Consider the following 24,718-nt stretch of genomic DNA (forward strand, 5'->3'; position numbering starts at 1 on the left):
CTTAATTGGACACTTGCAAAGTCTCAGAGAATTAATTGGAAGTGATCAAGGGCAATTGCAACTTAAATGAAAACTAGAGAAAACCCAACAATAACCCATAAAAAGTCCGAAGCGCAGCAATAGGGATAATTATAATAAATAAAATGCAAAGAGTACAAAAAACTCAGAGCTCTCAGAATACTGTACTGACGGCCCAAGGTGGTGACACGTACCGTCTCAGAGAAGTCACTGATGTTGGAGGCTGTGGATAATAGGCCTTCTTAACTCATCATCAGAATCAATCATCTCCGTTTTAATATGTAGAGAAAATTTCTGTTGGAGTGAAAGAAACATTGATTTAGAAAACATTTTTTTACCTAATTAGACCAAAGTTAGCAGTGTGGCTACAGGCAATGGTCTTGATGAAGGGTCTTGGCCTGAAACATCAACTGTTTAAGACAAGATTAGCTTTATTTGTCACATGTACATTGAAACGTACAATGAAATGCATCATTTGCATCAAATTAAATCAGTGAGGATTGTTCTGGGGGCAGCCCACAAGTGTCACCACACTTCCAGCGCCAACATAGCATGCCCTCAACTCACTGACCCTAACCCACACATCCTCACCAGTTCCCAACACCACCACACTCCTCAGGTTGGCGGAACTGGTACTCACACTTAATAACTTCTCTTTCGGCTCTTCCCACTTTCTTCAGACCAAGGGTGTAGCTATGGGCACTCGCATGGGCCCCAGCTATGCCTGCCTCCTCGTGGGTTATGTGGAACAGTCTATGCTCCAAATCTATACTGGTATTGTTCCTCAACTTCTCCTTCGCTACGTTGACGACTGCATTGGTGCTGCTTCCTGCACCCATGCTGAGCTCGTCAATTTCATCAACTTTACCTCTAACTTTCACCCTGCCCTCAAATTCACTTGGTCCTTTTCGGACACTTCTCTCCCCTTTCTCAATCTCTCGGTCTCCATCTCTGGAGATAGACTGTCCACTGACATCTTCTATAAACCCACTGACTCTCATAACTACCTCGACTATACCTCTTCCCACCCTGCCAAATGTAAAAATGCTATTCCCTATTCCCAGTTCCTCCGTCTCTGCCGTATCTGCTCCCAGGATGAGGCTTTCCGTTCCAGGACATCTCAAAAGTCCTCTTTCTTTAAGAATCATGGTTTCCCTTCTGCCGTCATCAATGATGCCTTCACCCGCATCTCCTCCATTTCCCGCACTTCAGCTCTCACTCCATCCTCCCGTCACCACAACAGGGAACGTGTCCCCCTTGTCCTCACCTATCACCCCACCAGCCTCCGGATCCAGCATATTATCCTCTGCAACTTCTGCCACCTTCAACAGGACCCCACCACTAAGGACATCTTTCCCTCCCTACCCCTCTCTGCTTTTCGCAGGGATCATTCCCTCCGCGACTGCCTGGTCCGCATGTCCCTCCCCACAGATCTCCCACCTGGTACTTACCCCTGCAAGTGTAAGTGCTACTCCTGTCCCTACACCTCCTCTCTTACCACCATTCAGGGCCCCAAACAGTCCTTCCAGGTGAGGCAACACTTCATTTGTGAGTCTGTTGGGGTAATTTATTGCATCCGGTGCTCCCGGTGCGGCCTCCTCTACATCAGCAAGACCCGACGCAGATTGGGGGACAGCTTCATCGAGCACCTACGCTCCGTCCGCCACAACAGACAGGATCTCCCGTTGCCACCCACTTCAACTCTGCTTCACATTCCCATTTGGATATGTCCATACATGGCCTCCTCTACTGCCATGATGAGGCCAAACTCTGGTTGGAGGAGCAACACCTCATATACCTTCGGAGTAGTCTCCAGCCCCTTGGTATGAACATCGAATTCTCCAACTTCCAGTAATTCCCTCCCTCTCCCTTCCACTGAAAGTGGGAACTTTCACTCTGTCTCCTCTTCCAGCTGCCTGTCACCACTCTCATGATTCTGCCTTCTACTACACAGTGCTTTCCCCTTACATTCCTTCTTCACCTTTCCTGCCTATCCCCTCCCTGCTTCCCCTCCCCCACCCCTTGATCTTTCCTCTGATTGGTTTTTCACCCGGCACCTACCAGCCTTCTCCTTCCCACCCTCCCCCCACCTTCTTTATAGGGCCCCTGCCCCCTCCTTCAGTCCTGACGAAGGGTCTCGGCCTGAAACGTTGACTGCTCATTTCCATGGATGCTGCCCGACCTGCTGAGTTCCTCCAGCTTGTTTGTACGTGATGACTGAGTGAGTAGTCTTTTTTCCAGAGTGCAAATAGCCTCAGGACTTGTCCATGACCTTCGCCTCCAGCCCTCTGGTTCTCCTCCCCCTTCCCTTTATCCACAGTTAATTGTCCTTCCCTATCAAATTCCACCTTTACCTCTCCCACCTATCTTCTGACTCGACAGAAGTGTACAGGTAAGAGGCATAGGTCGAGTGGATAGCCAGAGCAGAAATGGCAAATTTGAGGGGGCATCATTTTAAGTGTTTGGAGGAAAATATAAGGGGATGTCAGAAGTAAGTTCTTTACACAGAGAGTGGTGAGTGAATGGAACATGCAGTCAGGGGGTGGTGGTAGAGACAGATACATTACGGGCATTTAAGGAACTCTTAGATAGGCACATGGGTGATAGAAAACTGGAGGGCTATGTAAGAGGGAAGGGTTAGATTGATCTTGGAGTAGGTTAAAAGGTCAGCACAACATTGTGGGCTGAATGGCCTGTACTGTGCTGTCATGCTCTACGTTCCATAATGAGGTAGATTGTGAGAGTCAAGGCTCCGTCTTTTTGATCACCTGCATTGCACTTTCTCCATAACTGTAACACTGCATTCTGTTTTCCCTTGTACTACATCAATGCACTATTGTAACGCATTTATCGACATGAACAGTATGAAAGGCAAGTTTTTTTTTAACTTACCTTAGTTCATAAGAGAAGAGTATAAAATATAGGAGCAGAAATAGGCCATTTGGCCCATCAAGTCTGCTCAGCCATTTCATCATGGCTGATCCAATTTTCATCCCCACATCCCTTCATGCCCTGACCATATGACAATATGTGACAATAATAAACCAATTCCAAACTTGGTGGGATGTGGGAAACTCATCCTGTCACAGAAAGGAAGTGCAAACATTGTGCGCCAAATGGCCTGTACTGTGCTGTAATGTTCTGTGTTCTGGGGAAGTCTGCAAGTCAGGCAGCATCTATGGAGGGGAGTAAACAGTGAACGATTCGGCCCGAGACCCTTCGTCAGGAATCCTTGAATATTTCCCACTGTGGGGCAGAGCAGGAGAGGCAGGTTGTGTTCCCTCGAGTTGCAAACACGTGTACGAGGGTACGGAGTTCATCAGCTGTGGGTGTGAAGCTGAGAATGAAATGGGGGGGGGGGTGTTAGAAGTAGGGAGGGGTGAACCGGCAGGGGTGGTTGACACAATCCATACCTGAAAGTCTTTGATAAAGGTCATGAAGAAGAAGTTAAAGCAGAAGCCGACGATCCACTCACAAACTGCACTGGCTACATGGCAGCCATAACCCTGGGGAGAAGGACGCGAGAAAAAGACTTAAACTCACATTCCGTTAGCCTAACACTACTTAGTGACCACTTTATCAGCTACATCCTGTACCTTCCACTGAGTGTATGCTCGTGGCCTTCTGCTGCTGGAGCCCATCCACTTCAAGGTTCGACATATTGTGTGTTCAGAGATGCTCTTCTGCACACCACTGTTGTAATGTGTGGTTATTTGAGTTACTGTCACTTTCCTGTCAGTTTGAAGCAGTCTGGCCATTCTCCTCTTACCTCTCTTAATAGCAAGGCATTTTTGCCCACAGGACTGCCCCTCACTGGATTTTTTTTGTTATTCGCATCATTTTCTGTAAACTCAGTAGATCGTTGTGTATGAAAATCTCAGCCCCATCTGAGATACTCAGACCACCCTGTCTGTCACCAACAATTATTCCACGGTCAAAGTCACTTAGATCACATTTCTGCCTCATTCTGATGTCTGGTCTGAACAACAACTGAACCCCTTGACCATGTCTGCATGCTTTTATGCACTGAGTTGCTGCATCATGATTGGCTGATTGGATATTTGCTTTAATGAGGTGTACAGGTGTATCCAAAATGTCGGCACTGGGTTGATAGCACAAACTAGTGGCATTTCTAGCCACTGTCAGACACAGCGTGTATAAGTTGGGAAGTCATGGTGTGGTTGTATAGGCTGCAGTCTAGAGTTGTTTATATATCACATCTACATGGCAGCATACAGTGAAATGTGTCAACAACCAAACATTGAAAGGCCCAGAGAGGATGTTTCCTATAGTGGGGGAGTGCAGGACCAGAGGGTACAGCCTCAGAACAGAGATGAGGAGGATTTTCTATAGCCAGAAAAGTGGTGAATCTGTGGAACTCATTGCTATAGACAGCTGTGGAGGCCAAGTCATTGAATAAAGTGGAGGTTGGTGGGTTCTTGATGGAACTGTTAGAGCCACTGCCTCGCAGGCCTGAAGTTCAATCCTGTTCCCTGGCTCTGTGTGTGTGGGTGATGGGAAAAGTCTGGGAGGGGGTGATGAAAATATCAGGAGAAAGGAGAATACAGGATGTGAATGATGGTTAGCACAGATGGGGAGGGCCAAAAGGCCTGCTTCCATGCTGTTTTTGTGAACTTCCATGCAGGGTGTAACTTGTCACAGGCAAGAATCTCTAAGTCCAGGCAGTCTCCTCTAACTTTCTCAGTTTCTGATCAAATGTTTTCAATCTGAAACAATGACATTTCATAGACACCACCTGACCTGACTTTACCCGATGTTTTCTGTTTTTTTTTTCAGGTTTTCAGCTTCTGGAGTATTTTGCTTTGCTCCGTTACTATTTACATTAGAGCGGTGGTTTTTAAACTTCCTTCTTCACTTTAACCAAACACTTTAATGAATGATAGCATGTTCCCCAGAGACACAAGCAACTGGAATCTGGAACAACAGGTCAATCCCTCACATAGAGGCTAGCAACTTATTCTCTCTCACATGCGTGTCAAACCCCATCCCCCTGCCCTGGTTCATCTGCCAGCCTTATGAGGGGTAAATTTACAGTATCTCACCTCCCGGCATGGCTTTGAGATGCTGCTAGATAACACACTGACAGGACCTGCTGATCACCCATTTCAACTCAACTTCCTATTCCCACTCTGACATGCTGGTCCACGGTCACAATGAGGTCACTCTCAGGTTGGAGGAGCAATGCCTCATTTTTCATTTAATGGCCTCCAACCTGATGGCATAAACTTCGATTTCATCAATTTCCAATAATTTCTCCTCCCTCCCCTTAACTCTTTTTCCATTCCCTTTTTCTGGTTCCCCTCCCCCTTCCTTTTCTTCCACGGTCCACAGTCCTTTCCTATCAGACTTTATCGCTTCTACCTATCACCTCCCAGCTTCTTACTTCACCCTCCTCCCCCACCCACTCACCTTCTTCCTCACCTGGTCTCACCTATCACCTGCCAGCTTGTCCTCCTTCCCCTTCCCCCATCTTCTTATTCTGGCTTCTTCCCACTTCCTTCCCAGTCCAGAAGAAGGGTCTCAACCTGAAACATCGACTGTTTATTCCACCCCTTAGGTGCTGAATTCCTCCAGCATTTTGTGTGTGTTGCAGCAGTCCACCCACTTGTCCTTCCCCAACCTTGGGTGTCCCCACATCAGGATGGGGCAGTAAGTTTGCTGATGACACAAAGGTTGGGGTGTTGTGGATAGTGTGGAGGGCTGTCAGAGGTTACAGTGGGACATCGATAGGATACAGAACTGGGCTGAGAAGTGGCAAATGGAATTCAACACAGATAAGTGTGAGGTGGTTCATTTTGGTAGGTCAAATATGATGGCAGAATATAGTATTAATGGTAAAACTCTTGGCAGTGTAGAGGATCAGAGGGATCTTGGGGTCCAAGTCCGACACTCAAAGCAGCTACGCAGGTTGACTCAGTGGTTAAGAAGGCGTACGGTGAATTGGCCTTCAACAATTGTGGAATTGAATTTAGGAGCCGAGAGGTAATGTTGCAGCTATATAGGACCCTGGTCAGACCCCACTTGGAGTACTGTGCTCAGTTCTGGTCACCTCACTACAGGAAGGTTGTGGAAGCCATAGAAAGGGTGCAGAGGAGATTTACAAGGATGTTGCCTGGATTGGGGAGCATGCCTTATGAGAATAGGTTGAGTGAACTCGGCCTTTTCTCCTTGCAGTGATGGAGGATGAGAGGTGACCTAATAGAGGTGTATAAGATGATGAGAGATATTGATCATGTGGATAGTCAGAGGCTTTTTCCCAGGGCTGAAATAGTTGCCACAAGAGGACACAGGTTTAAGATGCTGGGGAGTAGGTACAGAGGAGATGTCAGGGGTAAGTTTTTTACTCAGAGAGCGGTGAGTGCATGGAATGGGCTACCGGCAATGGTGGTGGAGGCGGATACGATAGGGTCTTTTAAGAGGCTTTTAGATAGGTACATGGAGCTTAGTAAAATAGAGGGCTATAGGTAAGCCTAGTAATTTCTAAGGTAGGGAGATGTTCGGCATAACTTTGTGGGCTGAAGGGCCTGTATTGTGCTGTAGGTTTCCTATGTCACTACTATGTAACCCCCTTAATCTACTTCCTAATATCTCCTCCGCGGTCTCAGCCCTCCACAGACACGAGAGATTGCAAAGAAAGTTGTTCCATATGGGATGGCTTGTGCGGCAAGTGCAGTGGGGAATGGGGTTTTTAAAGCTCGCAGACCAAGGCCAACAGAATAGTTCGGGTGTCCCCAAGTCAGAGATAAAAATGTAACTTGATTTGCGTAGGAGGTGGGCAATAAAAAAGCCTGTGATAGTAGGAGGTAGGAGAGACTGCAGCATGGGGGGGGGGCGGGGGGGGAGGTTAGTAATGGGACAAAGTATCTGGGAGTACAGTTGGACGAGAAGCTAGACTGGACTGCCAACACAGATGTCTTGTGCAGGAAGGCACAGAGTCGACTGTACTTCCTTAGAAGGTTGGCGTCATTCAATGTCTGCAGTGAGATGCTGAAGATGTTCTATAGGTCAGTTGTGGAGAGCGCCCTCTTCTTTGTGGTGGCGTGTTGGGGAGGAAGCATTAAGAAGAGGGACGCCTCACGTCTTAATAAGCTGGTAAGGAAGGCGGGCTCTGTCGTGGGCAAAGTACTGGAGAGTTTAACATCGGTAGCTGAGCGAAGGGCGCTGAGTAGGCTACGGTCAATTATGGAAAACCCTGAACATCCTCTACATAGCACCATCCAGAGACAGAGAAGCAGTTTCAGCGACAGGTTACTGTCGATGCAATGCTCCTCAGACAGGATGAAGAGGTCAATACTCCCCAATGCCATTAGGCTTTACAATTCAACTGCCAGGACTTAAGAACTTTTTTTTTTTTTTTAAAGCTATTATTAATGCTTTTTGAGTTAGTGATTTAGATGCATATCATATTATTACTGAGTTAAGTATTGTATGTAAGGAGTTTTTGCTACAACAAGTGTATGGGACATTGGAAAAAATGTTGAATTTCCCCATGGGGATGAATAAAGTATCTATCTATCTATCTATCTATCTATCTAAGATTCAAACACAAGAGATTCTGCAGATCCAGAGCAACACACACACACAAATGCTATTGGAACTCCGCCGGTCAGGCAGCATCTATGGAAAGGAATAAACAGTAATGTTTAGGGTGAGATCATTCATCAGGACAGGGTTGAGATTTAGATTATTTTAAGATTAGATTTATTTGTCACATGTCAAAAAGAGAACTATTGGCACAGTGCCCTTCATAAATCAAAGTATTGAGTACAGGACATGGGATGTTATGTTGAAGTTGTATAATACGTTGGTGAGACCTAATTTGGAGTAGTGTGTGGAGTTTTGGTCACCTATCTACAGGGAAGGTTGAAAGAGTACAGAGAAAATTTAAAGGATGTTGCCGGGTCCAGAGGACCTGAGTTATAGAGAAAGGCTGAATAGGTTAGGACTTTATTCCTTGGAACGTAAAAGATTGAGAGGAGATTTGATAGAGATATACAAAATCATGAGGCATATAGATAGGAAAAACGCAAGCAGGCTTTTTCCACTGAGGTTGGGTGAGAGTCCAACTAGAGGTCAAGGGTTAAGGGTGAATGGTGAAAAATTTAAGGGGAACATGAGGGGAAACGTCTTCACTCACAGGGTTGTGAGAGTGTGGAATGAGCTGCCAGCACAAGTGGTGCGTGTGAGCTTGGATAGGTATGTGGATGGTAGGGGTAGGGAGAGCCATGGTCCCAGTGCAGGTCGATGGGAGTAGGCAGTTTCAATGGTTCAGCACAGACGAGATGCGCCTGTGCGGTACTTTTCCACAACTCAATGACTCTATGTACAGTACATTGAAATATGCCATTTGTGTCAATAACTAACCAAGTCTGTGGATATGTGGAGGCAGCAAGTATTACCATGCCCAGAATTTACTAACTCTAACCCAAGCATCTTTGAGATGTAAGAGGAAAGCACAGCAACCGGAGGAGCCCCACATGGTCATGGGGAGAATGTACAGACTCTTTGCAGATAGTGGCAGGACTCAAACCCCAAACCGCCCCACCCCAGGGAGCAACATTATCCATTCCCTTTGGTTACAAGATTCTTTGTTTCTTGAGAGCACTGGGGGAAGTTTGTTCAAGTGGATGGCCCCTTCCACCAGACCACTGCTGAGAAGCAACCAAGAGCCCGTGCCCCCTCCCTCCAAACTCTCACTGATGACAATCCTTACCTTGTCCGCTGGTTTCCAATTGAACCTTGACGTTCCACTTAAGAAGTAACAGATGAGCACTGGAATAGGCAAAGGTCAAGGAAGGTCAACGACATGTCTGTAAGAAATTAAAGTGACTTCATCGAGGATTAGAATCTAAACAGGCGCATGTCATACCTGCGGTGTACAGTCTGATGTACCATGGACAACGTTTTAAGTGGTTGCATCACCATCTGCTATAGAGGAGTCACTGCACAGGATCGGGAAAAGTAGAGGGTTGTAGGCTGAGCCAGCTCCATCATAGGCACAAGGCCCCCCAGCATCGAAGACTATTTATTTAATTCTGCAATTTATGGTAAGTTTTATGCCTTGCAATGTATAAATCTCACAGCATCTGTTAGTGACAATGAACCTGATCCTGATTCTGAAGCAAAGGCTTCACTGAGCAGATCAACTTCTATTAGACTCAGTAACCACTTCATTAGGTACGGCAGTGGAACCCCATGTGGTCCACGGCCCATTCACTTCCAGGTTCGACAGGTTACACACTCAGAGATGCTCTTCTGCACATCACTATTATAACATGTGGTTATTTGAGTTACTGTCAGCTTGAACCAGTCTGACTTCACTCAACAACAAGGGGTTTTCGCCCACAGAACTGCTGCTCACTGGATTTTTTTTGGTTTCTTGCACCATTCTCTGTAAACTCTAGAGACTGTTGTGTGTGAAAATCTCAGGAGATCAGCAGTTTCTGAGATACTCAAACCACCCCGTCTGGCACCAACAGTCATCCCATGGTCAAAGTCACTTAGATTACATTCCTTCCCCATTCTGATGTTTAGACTGAACAACAACTGAGCCTCTTGACTATGAATGCTTTTATGCACTGAGTTGCTGCCACATGATTGGCTGTTTAGATATTTGCATTAACAAGATGTACAGCTGTACCTAGTTAAGTGGCCACTGAGTGTACTTTGAAATGTTTGAAGGAGGATCTTGTCTGGAACTGCTGTTATGGGGTGTGTCTGGAGTAGAAGGAAAGGTGGGGTGGTCTCCTCTCTATCCCAGACAATATTTGTCATGTTAGCTATCTGAACATTGTTTTATTGTGGACCGTGGGATCTTGCTGTGCATGGGCTGCTGGTAGTGTAGTCTGGGGTCACTTTCAGATCATAAAAGGTGCTGCAAAGCTATAAACCCACTTCTCTCCTGGACAGAGTTGTTTAGCCCGGATTCTATCCATCTATTTTTGTGGGCTTTAATTTCCTCCCAAATGTGTTCGTTGGATGGGTAATCCTCCCAGCATCCTCTGCATCCGCCAAGACATCAGCACATTGCAGGAAACAGACTCCCACCATGGACTCTACAACTTGAATGTCATAGAAAAGTACAGCACAGAAACAGGCCCTTTGGCCCATCTAGTCCATGCCAAACCATTTCAACTTCCTATTCCCATCGGCCTGCACTGGGACCATCACCCTCCATACCCCTGCTATCCATGTACCTATCCAAAGTTTTCTTAAACCTTGCTATTGAGCTTGGATGTACCATTTGCACTGGGAGCTCGTTCCACACTCTCACAACCCACAGAGTGAAGAAGTTTCCCCTCATGTTCCCCTTAAACTTTTCACCTTTTACCCTTAACCCATGTCCTATCCTATCTATACCCCTCATAATTTTGTGTACCTTTATCAGATCTCCTCTCAATCTTCTATGTTCCAAGGAATAAAGTCCTAACCTAGTCAATCACTGCCTCAGTAAAGCAGCCAGCGTAATCAAAGACCCCACTCACGCCAGGCGTTTTCTTTCCTCCCCTCTCCCATCACACGAAGGATACAAAAGCCTGAAAGTACGTACCACACGCTCAAGGGAAGTTTCTACTCCTCTATTATATGACTATTCAATGTTTCCCTAATACGATAAACTGGACTCTCAGCCTCACAATCCTCGTTACGACTTTGCACCTCACTGTCCACCTGCACTGCACTTTCACTGTAGCTGTTACACTTCATTTTCTGTTTTGTTAATGTTTTGCCTCAATAATGAGAAATGATTAAAGAAGATAATCTGTATTTGTCACACGTGCATTGCAACATCAAAGCATACAGTGAAGTGTGTCGTTTGTATCAGTGACCAACACTAATGTGCTGCCGTAAACACGGTGACAGTAGCAGGCTCACCCAGCACATACTCGGATTGTGTTGGTCGATGACACAGATGATGCATTTATTGCTATTGTTTGATGCACACATGACAAATAAAGCTAATCTGTTTTTCTCACCTTTTTCCCCTCTATTTTGCCCCTCCTCCTTCCCTTTCTCCCGTGGCCCACACTCCTCTCCTATTAGATTCCTTCAGCCCTCTTCCGTCTATTACCTCCCAGCTTCTCACATCATCCCCTCTCCCATCCACCCACCATTTCCCTCACCTATCATCTGTCAGCTTGTCCTCCCCCTCCTCTTCCCACCTTCTTATTTTCCCCCTTCCTTTCCAGTCCTGATAAGCTGTCTCGGCTTGAAATGTCGACTGTTTATTCCCCTCCACAGATGCTGCCTGACCTGCCGAGTTCCTCCACTATTTTCTGGGTGTTTCTCTGCCCTTTGCCCAGCAAATGGAACAGTACCATGTCGAGCTTTTCACTTTATCTTGGTACAAGTGACAATAACAAAGCAATTCCAATTCCTTCCTGTCGGAGATTCTAAAGGATAGTTAACCAGTTCCCAGAATCCTGACCACATATACACTTTGTAAGTGATCACCAAACAGCAACACTGCCATCTGGATTTCACAGACATTGAACGGATAACTGTCCACACAGGAGCAGGCTCTGCCTCTTTGATGATATGCTGAACTAATTAAGCGAGTAGTTAAATGCCCAACTAAACTGATCCCTACTGCCCACATAGTGTCCCTATCCCTCCATTCCCTGCACAGGTATGTGTTTAACTAAGAGCCTCTCAGATGCAAAACACACAAAACGCTGGAGGAACTCAGCAGGTCAGATGGCTGAATTAATACATGGGGGGGGAGGGGAAGCTGGAAGGTGATAGGTGAAGCCAGGTAGGAGGGAAAGGTCATGGGCTGGAGAAGAAAGGACCTGATAGGAGAGTGGACCATAGGAGAAAGGGAAGGAGGAGGGGACCTCAGGGAAGAGATTGGCAGGTGCAGGACATCACAGGGAACATCTTCTCTACTGTGGCTATCACTGTGTCAGTGAGGCAGCCAGCACAATCGAAGAGCCCAGCCACCCTGGCACAAAGCAGAGCAAAGGTATCTGAACGTATTGTGACTCAGTACGGCAGCCGCTCTGCCTGAGACCACGAGAAGCTGCACGGACACGTCACAGGAGCCAGCCTCCCTCCATGGGTTCGGTCTACACTTCTCACAGCTTCAGCAAAGTATCGAGCAGAATCAAAGAGCCCACCCACCCCGGACGTTCTCTCTTCTCCTCCCTCACAGAAGTCCAAAGCACATACCACCAGACTCAAGAACAGCTTGTATCAGATTCCTGAACAGACAACTTGTACGATAAGATATACTTTTTGTTTCACAATCTACCTCATTATGATCTTGCACTTTAATGTTTACCTGCACTGCAATGCTTTAACAGCTGTTACTCTTCATTCTGCATTCTGTTATTGTTTTACCTTGTTCTACATCACTGTGTAATGATCTGATCTGTATGAAGAGTACACAAGACAAGCTTTCCACTGCATCTCAGTACATGAGACAGTAATAAACTAACTTCCAATTCCAGTGATGGGAACCTCTTCCGTTCTGTACTGATGAGAAAGAAATCAAAATCAGAGGAGCATCTGGCTTCAGCCTTCTCCTCCCGTGGATAAAATCACAACTGAACTGACTGTCTTCAATATCTTTCCCCAGCTGCTCCGGTTTCCGTGAGATTCAGTCGCACCACTGAGTCTGCTCCATCTTTTTAATCATCTCAACTCCATTCTCCTGCCTTCTCCCCATAGCCTTTCACGCCCTGACCAATCAAGAACCTATCTACCTCTGCTTTAAATATACCCAATTATTTGGCTTCCACAGCTGTCTGTCGTAATGAATTTCACAGATTCACCACCATCTGGCTACAGATTCCTCCTCATCTCTGTTCTAAAGGAACATCCTTCTATTTTGAGACTGTGCCCTCTGGTCCTGGACTCCCCCACTACAGGAAACATCCTCTCCACATCCATTCTATCAGGGCCTTTCAATATTCGTTAGGTTTCAATGAGATATCCACTTCGTTCTTCTAAACTTCCGTGAGTACAGTCCCAGAGCCATCAAACGCTCCTCATACATTAACCCTTTCATTCCCAGGATCATTCTCACGAACCTCCTCTGGACCCTCTCCAATGCCAGCACACCTTTTCTTGATAAGAGGCCCAAACCTGCTCTCAATACTCCCAAGTGTGGTCTGACCTATGACTTAGAAAGCCTCAGCATTACATCCTTGCATTTCCTCCAATATCCCACAGACACATGCTCTGGTAGGTCAATTGGCCATTGTGTGGGTGAAGGGTGGGATCTGGGGCAAATTGATGGGAATTGGGAAATGTAATAATGGACTCGAGATGAAAATGGGATCAGTGTAGGATTGAGAGTGGGTTCAAGGGTCTATTCCTATCTTCCTCTAAATGACTCTGAAGTGAACAGTCTCACTTACACAACTGCCTTAGGTGTAGCTTTAGAACCTAGAACATTAAAGCACAGTAAAGGCCCTTCTAAACTTCCAACCTTCTTCAAGGTCATCTAACCTTTCCTCAAAGTACCCTCCATTTTTCTACCATCCCTGTGCCATCTGTGAGTCTCTTAAATGTCCCAAATGAATTTGCCTGTACCACCACTTGGCAGCATACACCACGCAATCATCACTCTCTCTGTAAAACAACCTCCTCTGACACACCGCTGCCCCCTACACTAATCATCTTCAAATAGTCAAACTAAATTTATTACCCACGTACACGTATGCTACCGTATACAACCCTGAGATTCATTTCCTTGCAGACCTTTACAGGAAAATAAAGAAATACGATAGAATTTATGTAAAGTTATACGTCAAGACAGAAAAATAACTAATGTGCAAAAGAAGCCAAGCTAAAAGAATATAAATAATACTGAGAACATGAGTTACAGAGTCCTTGAAAGTGAGCCTGTAGTTTGTGGAATCAGTTCACTGTTGAGGTGAGTGAAGTTATCCACGCCGGTTCAGGAGCCTGATGGTTATAGGGTAATAACTGTTCCTAAATCTGGTGGTGTGGGAGCTAAGGCTCCTGTACTTAAAGAAGGGAACCTGGCCTGGATGGTGGGGCTCATGAGTGATGGATGCTGTTTTCTTGTGGCAGCAATCCTTGCAGATGTGTTCAACGGTGGGGAGGGCTTTGTCTGTGATGGACTGGGCCGTATCCACCACTTTCTATAGACTGAAGAAAGGCGCTATCGGTAATGATAATAATAATAATTATTATTACCGTGGCATGGTAGCATAGTGGTTAGCACACACCTTACAGTAAAGGTGACCCATGTTCAATTCCCACTGCTGTCTGTAAGGAGTTTGTATGTTCCCCCGGCACTGCGTGGCTTTCCCCTGCGTGCTCCAGTTCCACCCACTGTCCAAAGATGTACTGGTTGGTAGATTAACTGGTCATTGTAAATTGTCCCATGATTAGATAGATAGACAGACAGACAGACGGACAAATAAATAAATATTTATAGAGTACTTTTCATGCAAACAATATAGTTTAAAGAGTTTTACAGTGGGATAAATTGCAAACATTAGAATAAAATAAAAAATAAACATAAGCATAAAAGACAAAAAGATGTTGGTTAATGGCGAGGTTAAATAAATAGGTTTTGAGCTGGTGTTTAATAGTGCCAACTAAGTCTTCATCCCTTATAGTTTTAGGGATTGAGTTCCACAGTTTAGGACTGTAGTTCAGAAAAGCTGGCCTGCCAGTTTTGAGGAAGATTGTTTAAATTTGAAACACTGGTGGAAGACCTGAAAGCTCGAGCAGGATTATAAAATGAAAACAATTCTATGATATACTCTGGTCCCAGACCATTAAATGCTTTAACAACAAGAAACTTTAAAATCAATTCTAAATGATACAGAAAACCAATGCAGAGCAGCTGGAACTGAAATGATAGGCCAGTCATCCTGTCATCAATGACTCTTATCACCTTGTACAGCTCTATCAATTCACCTTTCACCCTTCTAGCCTTAGCCTTTTGTGGCGTTCCACAGCTGTTCAGAATCAGCAGTGACCTATCACCTCTCACCTGTGTTGTGTCGTTATGTGGGAGATTGATCCCAGTACATTATCAGCAGTGACCTATCACCTCTCACCTGTGTTGTGTCGTTATGTGGGAGATTGATCCCAGTACATTATCAGCAGTGACCTATCACCTCTCACCTGTGTTGTGTCGTTATGTGGGAAATCGGTCTCATACATTATCAGCAGTGACCTATCACCTCTCACCTGTGTTGTGTCGTTATGTGGGAGATTGATCCCAGTACATTATCAGCAGTGACCTCTCACCTCTCACCTGTGTTGTGTCGTTATGTGGGAGATTGATCCCAGTACATTATCAGCAGTGACCTATCACCTCTCACCTGTGTTGTGTCGTTATGTGGGAGATTGATCCCAGTACATTATCAGCAGTGACCTATCACCTCTCATCTGTGTTGTGTCGTTATGTGGGAAATCGGTCTCATACATTATCAGCAGTGACCTATCACCTCTCATCTGTGTTGTGTCGTTATGTGGGAAATCGGTCTCATACATTATCAGCAGTGACCTATCACCTCTCACCTGTGTTGTGTCGTTATGTGGGAAATCGGTCTCATACATTATCAGCAGTGACCTATCACCTCTCACCTGTGTTCTGTCGTTATGTGGGAGATTGATCCCAGTACATTATCAGCAGTGACCTATCACCTCTCACCTGTGTTGTGTCGTTATGTGGGAGATCGATCCCAGTACATTATCAGCAGTGACCTATCACCTCTCACCTGTGTTGTGTCGTTATGTGGGAGATTGATCCCAGTACATTATCAGCAGTGACCTATCACCTCTCACCTGTGTTGTGTCGTTATGTGGGAGATCGATCCCAGTACATTATCAGCAGTGACCTATCACCTCTCACCTGTGTTGTGTCGTTATGTGGGAGATTGATCCCAGTACATTATCAGCAGTGACCTATCACCTCTCATCTGTGTTGTGTCGTTATGTGGGAGATCGATCCCAGTACATTATCAGCAGTGACCTATCACCTCTCACCTGTGTTGTGTCGTTATGTGGGAGATCGATCCCAGTACATTATCAGCAGTGACCTATCACCTCTCACCTGTGTTGTGTCGTTATGTGGGAGATCGATCCCAGTACATTATCAGCAGTGACCTATCACCTCTCACCTGTGTTGTGTCGTTATGTGGGAGATCGATCCCAGTACATTATCAGCAGTGACCTATCACCTCTCATCTGTGTTGTGTCGTTATGTGGGAGATCGATCCCAGTACATTATCAGCAGTGACCTATCACCTCTCACCTGTGTTGTGTCGTTATGTGGGAGATTGATCCCAGTACATTATCAGCAGTGACCTATCACCTCTCATCTGTGTTGTGTCGTTATGTGGGAAATCGGTCTCATACATTATCAGCAGTGACCTATCACCTCTCACCTGTGTTGTGTCGTTATGTGGGAAATCGGTCTCATACATTATCAGCAGTGACCTATCACCTCTCCCCTGTGTTGTGTCGTTATGTGGGAGATTGATCCCAGTACATTATTAGCAGTGACCTATCACCTCTCATCTGTGTTGTGTCGTTATGTGGGAGATCGATCCCAGTACATTATCAGCAGTGACCTATCACCTCTCACCTGTGTTGTGTCGTTATGTGGGAGATCGATCCCAGTACATTATCAGCAGTGACCTATCACCTCTCACCTGTGTTGTCGTTATGTGGGAGATCGATCCCAGTACATTGTCAGCAGTGACCTATCACCTCTCACCTGTGTTGTGTCGTTATGTGGGAGATTAATCCCAGTACATTATCAGCAGTGACCTATCACCTCTCACCTGTGTTGTGTCGTTATGTGGGAGATTAATCCCAGTACATTATCAGCAGTGACCTATCACCTCTCACCTGTGTTGTGTCGTTATGTGGGAGATCGATCCCAGTACATTATCAGCAGTGACCTATCACCTCTCACCTGTGTTGTGTCGTTATGTGGGAGATCGATCCCAGTACATTATCAGCAGTGACCTATCACCTCTCACCTGTGTTGTGTCGTTATGTGGGAGATCGATCCCAGTACATTATCAGCAGTGACCTATCACCTCTCACCTGTGTTGTGTCGTTATGTGGGAGATCGATCCCAGTACATTGTCAGCAGTGACCTATCACCTCTCACCTGTGTTGTGTCGTTATGTGGGAGATCGATCCCAGTACATTGTCAGCAGTGACCTATCACCTCTCACCTGTGTTGTGTCGTTATGTGGGAGATTAATCCCAGTACATTATCAGCAGTGACCTATCACCTCTCACCTGTGTTGTGTCGTTATGTGGGAGATTAATCCCAGTACATTATCAGCAGTGACCTATCACCTCTCACCTGTGTTGTGTCGTTATGTGGGAGATCGATCCCAGTACATTATCAGCAGTGACCTATCACCTCTCACCTGTGTTGTGTCGTTATGTGGGAGATCGATCCCAGTACATTATCAGCAGTGACCTATCACCTCTCACCTGTGTTGTGTCGTTATGTGCGAGATCGATCCCAGTACATTATCAGCAGTGACCTATCACCTCTCACCTGTGTTGTGTCGTTATGTGCGAGATCGATCCCAGTACATTATCAGCAGTGACCTATCACCTCTCACCTGTGTTGTGACGTTATGTGGGAAATCGGTCTCATACATTATCAGCAGTGACCTATCACCTCTTACCTGTGTTGTGTCGTTATGTGGGAAATCGGTCTCATACATTGTCAGCAGTGACCTATCACCTCTCATCTGTGTTGTGTCGTTATGTGGGAGATCGATCCCAGTACATTATCAGCAGTGACCTATCACCTCTCACCTGTGTTGTGTCGTTATGTGGGAGATCGATCCCAGTACATTATCAGCAGTGACCTATCACCTCTCATCTGTGTTGTGTCGTTATGTGGGAGATCGATCCCAGTACATTATCAGCAGTGACCTATCACCTCTCATCTGTGTTGTGTCGTTATGTGGGAGATCGATCCCAGTACATTATCAGCAGTGACCTATCACCTCTCACCTGTGTTGTGTCGTTATGTGGGAGATCGATCCCAGTACATTATCAGCAGTGACCTATCACCTCTCACCTGTGTTGTGTCGTTATGTGCGAGATCGATCCCAGTACATTATCAGCAGTGACCTATCACCTCTCACCTGTGTTGTGACGTTATGTGGGAGATCGATCCCAGTACATTATCAGCAGTGACCTATTACCTCTCACCTGTGTTGTGTCGTTATGTGGGAGATTGATCCCAATACATTATCGGCAGTGACCTATCACCTCTCACCTGTGTTGTGTCGTTATGTGGGTGGTCGACCAGACTGCTCAATGGAAAGGATACTAATGATGAAGGCCACCACTGACACTGCCGTCAGTCCTGTCCTAGCGAGAAACGCTGAGCGATTGTTACACAGATGCTGCATTTTGAAGGAAATATAGGTCTGAGAAAAGAGATAGAGAGTTCCCATGCCAAACGTAAGCAAAGCACCGATGTCGTGGACTACTCTCACAGCGGTCTCCTAAACACAAGACGGAAAATAGAAAGTGTAAAATTATTGGAAATGAGAAGTCCCCATTGTCAATAAAAATGAATGCATTCAACCAACATACAGAAGAGCAATATTTATAGTAGAGACACAAAAGTATCTTCCATACCAGCCAAGATCCCCTGGTGGCAGCCATTTTAATTCTACTTCCCTTTCCCATACTGACACGTATGTTCACAGCCTCCTCTACTGCCATGTTGAGGCCAGGAACAGACTAGTGGAGCACCACCTCATATTCCATCTTAGTATTCTCCAACCTGATGGCATCAACACCACTGTCTCTAATTACTGCTAATCACTTCCCTCTTGTCACTCCCTCTCTCTCTTTGTTTTCCTTTCTCTCTGTAGCCCCATTAACCCTTTCTCCTCCTCTGCCCATGACCTGTCTATAACCTTCCTCCTTCTGGTTCCCATCCTCCTTCCCTTTCTCTCACGGTCCACTGTCCTCTCCCATCATTGTCCTTCTTTGTCAGTCCTTCCCTCTTCCACCAATCCCCTCCCAGCTTCTGACATCATTCCCATTTCCAACCTCCTGGACTCACCTATCAGCGGCAGCTTGTGCTCCTCCCCCTGCCTCCACCCTTTTATGCTGGCTTCTGCCCTCTTTCTTTCCAGTCCTGATGAAGAGACTTGGTCCAAAATATCAACAGTTTATTTTCCTGTGTAGATGCTGCCTGACCTGCTGAGTTCCTCTGGCATTTTGTGTGTTGTTTATTACCAACACAACACTGTATGGTCACTTTCAGCAAACTCAGACCCACTCGCAGATGTTAGAAAAGAATACTGGAAAATAAGGTGAAGAATAAACATGGGCCAACGTTTATCCTCTGAATAGTGCCTCTGATGTCATCACTACATTGCTGAGTATTAAATAGTAACATATATATAATCATATATAACAATCACAGCACGGAAACAGGCCATCTCGGCCCTCCTAGTCCGTGCCGAACTCTTAATCTCACCTACCCGCACTCAGCCCATAACCCTCCACTCCTTTCCTGTCCATATACCTATCCAATTTTACCTTAAATGACACAACTGAACTGGCCTCTACTACTTCTACAGGAAGCTCATTCCACACAGCTATCACTCTCTGAGTAAAGAAATACCCCCTCATGTTTCCCTTAAACTTTTGCCCCCTAACTCTCAAATCATGTCCTCTCGTTTGAATCTCCCCTACTCTCAATGGAAACAGCCTACTCACGTCAACTCTATCTATCCCTCTCAAAATTTTAAATACCTCGATCAAATCCCCCCTCAACCTTCTACGCTCCAATGAATAGAGACCTAACTTGTTCAACCTTTCTCTGTAACTTAAGTGCTGAAACCCAGGTAACATCCTAGTAAATCTTCTCTGCACTCTCTCTAATTTATTGATATCTTTCCTATAATTCGGTGACCAGAACTGTACACAATATTCCAAATTTGGCCTTACCAATGCCTTGTACAATTTTAACATTACATCCCAACTTCTGTACTCAATGCTCTGATTTATAAAGGCCAGCGTTCCAAAAGCCTTCTTCACCACCCTATCTACATGAGACTCCACCTTCAGGGAACTATGCACTGTTATTCCTAGATCACTCTGTTCCACTGCATTCCTCAATGCCCTACCATTTACCCTGTATGTTCTATTTGGATTATTCCTGCCAAAATGTAGAACCTCACACTTCTCAGCATTAAACTCCATCTGCCAACGTTCAGCCCATTCTTCTAACCGGCATAAATCTCCCTGCAAGCTTTGAAAACCCACCTCATTATCCACAACACCTCCTACCTTAGTATCATCAGCATACTTACTAATCCAATTTACCACCCCATCATCCAGATCATTTATGTATATTACAAACAACATTGGGCCCAAAACAGATCCCTGAGGCACCCCGCTAGTCACCGGCCTCCATCCCGATAAACAATTATCCACCACTACTCTCTGGCATCTCCCATCTAGCCACTGTTGAATCCATTTTATTACTCCAGCATTAATACCTAATGACTGAACCTTCTTAACTAACCTTCCATGTGGAACTTTGTCAAAGGCCTTGCTGAAGTTCATATAGACTACATCCACTGCCTTACCCTCGTCAACATTCCTCGTAACTTCTTCAAAAAATTCAATAAGGTTTGTCAAACATGACCTTCCACGCACAAATCCATGCTGGCTACTCCTAATCAGATCCTGTCTATTCAGATAATTATAAATACTATCTCTAAGAATACTTTCCATTAATTTACCCACCACTGATGTCAAACTGACAGGTCCATAATTGCTAGGCTTACTTCTAGAACCCTTTTTAAACAATGGAACCACATGAGCAATACGCCAATCCTCCGGCACAATCCCTGTTTCTAATGACATCTGAAAGATCTCCGTCAGAGCTCCTGCTATCTCTACACAAACTTCCCTCAAGGTCCTGGGGAATATCCTGTCAGGACCCGGAGATTTATTCACTTTTAAATTTCTTAAAAGCGCCAGTACTTCCACCTCTTTAATTGTCATAGGTTCCATAACTTCCTTACTTGTTTCCCACACCTTACACAAATCAATATCCTTCTCCTTAGTGAATACCGAAGAGAAGAAATCGTTCAAAATCTCTCCCATCTCCCTCGGCTCCACAAACAGCTGACCACCCTGATTCTCTAAGGGACCAATTTTATCCCTCACTATCCTCTTGCTTTTAATATAACTGTAGAAACCTTTCAGATTTACTTCCACCTTATTTGCCAAACCAAACTCGTATCTTCTTTTAGCTTTTCTAATCTCTTTCTTAAGATTCCTTTTACATTCTTTATATTCCTCGAGCAATTCCTTTACTCCATGCTGCCTATATCTATTGTAGACATCCCTCTTTTTCCGAACCAAGTTTCTAATATCCCTTGAAAACCATGGCGCTTTCAAACCTTTAACCTTTCCTTTCAACCTAACAGGAACATAAAGATTCTGTACCCTCATAATTTCACCCTTAAATGACTTCCATTTCTCTATTACATCCTCCCCATAAAACAACTTGACCCAATCCACTCTCTCTAAATCCCTTCGCATCTCCTCAAAGTTAGCCTTTCTCCAATCGAAAATCTCAACTCTAGGTCCAGTCCTGTCCTTCTCCATAATTATATTGAAACTAATGCTATTGTGATCACTGGACCCGAAGTGCTCCCCAACACATACATCTGTCAGCTGACCTATCGCATTCCCTAACAGGAGATCCAACACTGCCCCATCTCTAGTTGGTACTTCTATGTATTGTTGCAAAAAACTATCCTGCACACATTTCACAAACTCTAAACCATCCAGCCCTTTTACAGAATGAGCTTCCCAATCTATGTGTGGTAAATTAAAATCTCCCACAATCACCACCTTGTGTTTACTACAAATATCTGCTATCTCCTTACACATTTGCTCTTCCAACTCACGCTCCCCATTAGGTGGCCTATAATACACTCCTGTCAGTGTTACTACACCTTTCCCATTCCTCAATTCCACCCAAATAGCCTCCCTAGAGGAGCTCTCTAATCTATCCTTCCAAAGCACCGCCATAAGATTTTCTCGGACAAGCAATGCAACACCTCCTCCTCTGGCCCCTCCTACTCTATCACACCTGAAGCAACTAAATCCAGGAATATTTAGTTGCCAATCACACCCTTCCTGCAACCATGTTTCACTAATAGCTACAACATCATAATTCCAGGTATCAATCCACGCTTTAAGCTCATCCACCTTTCTTACAATGCTCCTAGCATTAAAATAGATACATTTAAGATACTCTCCACCTCCTCCTCTCTTTTCATCCCTAACAATACATTCAAATTTATTATCCTTTTCTTTCTTCTCCCCTACATCTTCGGGCTGAGCGCATCCCTTCTCCATCACCTGCCTTTCCTCCCTCACACACTGTCTACTTACTTGCTCTACTGGTGAACTAACCTCCTCTCCCATAGTTTCCTCAAATTGATTCCCGCCCCCCCCCCCATCTTACTAGTTTAAAGTCTGCCCTGTAGCCCTAGCAATCCTCCCTTCTAGGATATTGGTCCCCCCAGGATTCAAGTGTAACCCGTCCTTCTTGAACAGGTCACGCCTGCCCCAGAAGAGGTCCCAATGATCCAGAAACTTGAATCCCTGCCCCCTGCTCCAATCCCTCAGCCACGCATTCATCCTCCACCTAATTCCATTCCTACTCTCACTGTCGCGTGGCACAGGCAGTAATCCCGAGATTACTACCTTTGCGGTCCTTCTTCTTAACTGCCTTCCTAACTCCCTATACTCTCGTTTCAGGACCTCTTCCCCTTTCCTACCTATGTCATTGGTACCTACATGTACCACGACCTCTGGCTCCTCATCCTCCCACTTCAGGATATCTTGGACGCGATCAGAAACGTCCCGAACTCTGGCACCAGGGAGGCAAACTACCATCCGGGACTCCCGATCACCTCCACAGAACCACCTGTCTGAACCCCTGATTATCGAGTCCCCTATTACTATGGTCCTCTTTCTTCTATCCCTACCCTTCTGAGCTACAGGGCCGTCCTCTGTGCCGGAGGCCCGGCCACTGTCACTTCCTCCAGGTAGGCTGTCCCCCCCAACAGTACTCAAACATGAGTACTTATTGTCAAGGGGTACAGCCACTGGGGTACTCTCTAGTACCTGCCTCTTCCCCTTCCTGACCGTGACCCACCTATCTGCCTCCCGTGGCCCCGGAGTGACCACCTGCCTGTAACTCCTCTCTATCATCTCCTCACTCTCCCTGACCAAGCGAAGGTCATCGAGCTGCAGCTCCAGTTCCCTAACTCGGTCCCTCAGGAGCTGCAGTTCGGCGCACCTGGCGCAGATGTGGACGTCCGGGAGGCTCGGAGACTCCAGGATCTCCCACATCCGACATCGAGAACAACAAGCTGCCCTCACACTCATACTTCCCGAATAACTGAATATAACAAGGAGTACTAAAAGATAAGCCTACTGTGCCCTATTCCGCTTAAGCCCTCTGAGCCCAAGCCCTACACTCTGCTCCCGGCTCACTCCGCTGCCCGCAAACGAAGCTGCCCGCTGCTTAAGGCTGCGTTCTTTTTATATCTTCCCTCCTTCCCAGGCCTCCTTCACGCGCCTGCGCAGTCCCGCCTCTCAGAACTCCGATCTGAGAAGCAATTTGAAAATGGCCGCCGCCGCACTTCCTCTCAAAGCCTCGCTGTCTTCTTCCAAAAGAGAACTACCTCACTCTTTCTCTCCTTTTTATATCTTCCCTCCTTCCCAGGCCTCCTTCATGCGCCTGCGCAGTCCCGCCTCTCAGAACTCCGATCTGAGAAGCAATTTGAAAATGGCCGCCACCGCACTTCCTCTCAAAGCCTCGCTGTCTTCTTCCAAAAGATATTCTTCCAATATATGTACCATGATAATAAAATTGCTTTGAATTTGCTTCAAATTTCCGCTAGCATTTTATTTAAGTTGCTCAAAATTCCCAGCACTTGCATAGTCTCTTGTGCTTATGATCTGCTGTGTCGGTGCCTTTATTTTCTTAGAAGGATGGTCGGTTGGGTGCTGGCCTGTCCCATCGGTGCTGCTCTCCAGTGTTCGCAAGCACTGGAAGGCAAGCTGGATTGTGTTCATCTGCAGCTGCACTGAGCGAGATGAGCAACTGCTGCGAGCTTGTCCTTACAGAAACATGGCTCCAGGACAACATCCCATGCACCATCAATCTACCGGCCATGACACTCAGGGGTTTTATTATTTTTTTGTAACTGTATATTTTACTGCTATCATAACTACCTGTGCCTTGTGCTGTGTGTGACTTGTTGGTTCTGCGTTTTGTACCATACCCTGGAGTAACACTGTTCCATTTGGCTGTATTGTTTTGTAAGACTGAATGACAATTAAACTTGAACTTGAACTTGAGGTTGGCATGTCACCGAACACTCGAACAAACATCTACAGATGTACTGTTGAAAGTATGCTGACGAGTTGTGTGGCGTTTTAGTCCGGCAATTTGAGTGTGTAGGAACATAAGAAGCTGCAGAGAGTAGTGAACTCTGTCCAGTATGTCACAGGCAGAACCATCCCCACCATCGGTAATATCTACAGGAGGTGCTCCTCAATAAAGCGGCACCCCAACCACCCGGCCATGTCACCTCTGGAAGTTACTATCAAGCAGGAGGTACCCAAGACTGAAGTCCCACACCAGCTG

The 24,718-nt window shown here is 45.8% G+C and overlaps 1 protein-coding gene across 3 annotated transcripts in view; it reads right to left on the reverse strand.

The window, feature by feature from the left end:
- dram1 (DNA-damage regulated autophagy modulator 1) overlaps positions 1-24,718 on the reverse strand; it is a 56,596-nt gene that overhangs the window by 3,646 nt on the left and 28,232 nt on the right. The window contains exons 4-7 of one of the 3 annotated variants that reach the window (XM_073059752.1): positions 18,341-18,518; positions 8,753-8,811; positions 3,432-3,524; positions 213-312 (exon numbers count right to left, since the gene is read on the reverse strand). In XM_073059752.1, coding sequence (XP_072915853.1) covers positions 226-312; positions 3,432-3,524; positions 8,753-8,811; positions 18,341-18,518 — 417 coding nt within the window. In that variant the 3' untranslated portion in view covers positions 213-225. Of the gene's footprint in view, positions 1-212; positions 313-3,431; positions 3,525-7,224; positions 7,657-8,752; positions 8,812-18,340; positions 18,519-24,718 lie in introns of those variants that run through there. The other 2 variants (XM_073059753.1, XM_073059754.1) reach the window with 2 other exon arrangements.

Source organism: Hemitrygon akajei, chromosome 10 (genome assembly GCF_048418815.1).
Source record: "Hemitrygon akajei chromosome 10, sHemAka1.3, whole genome shotgun sequence".
In the NCBI taxonomy this organism is placed as follows: Eukaryota; Metazoa; Chordata; class Chondrichthyes; order Myliobatiformes; family Dasyatidae; genus Hemitrygon; species Hemitrygon akajei.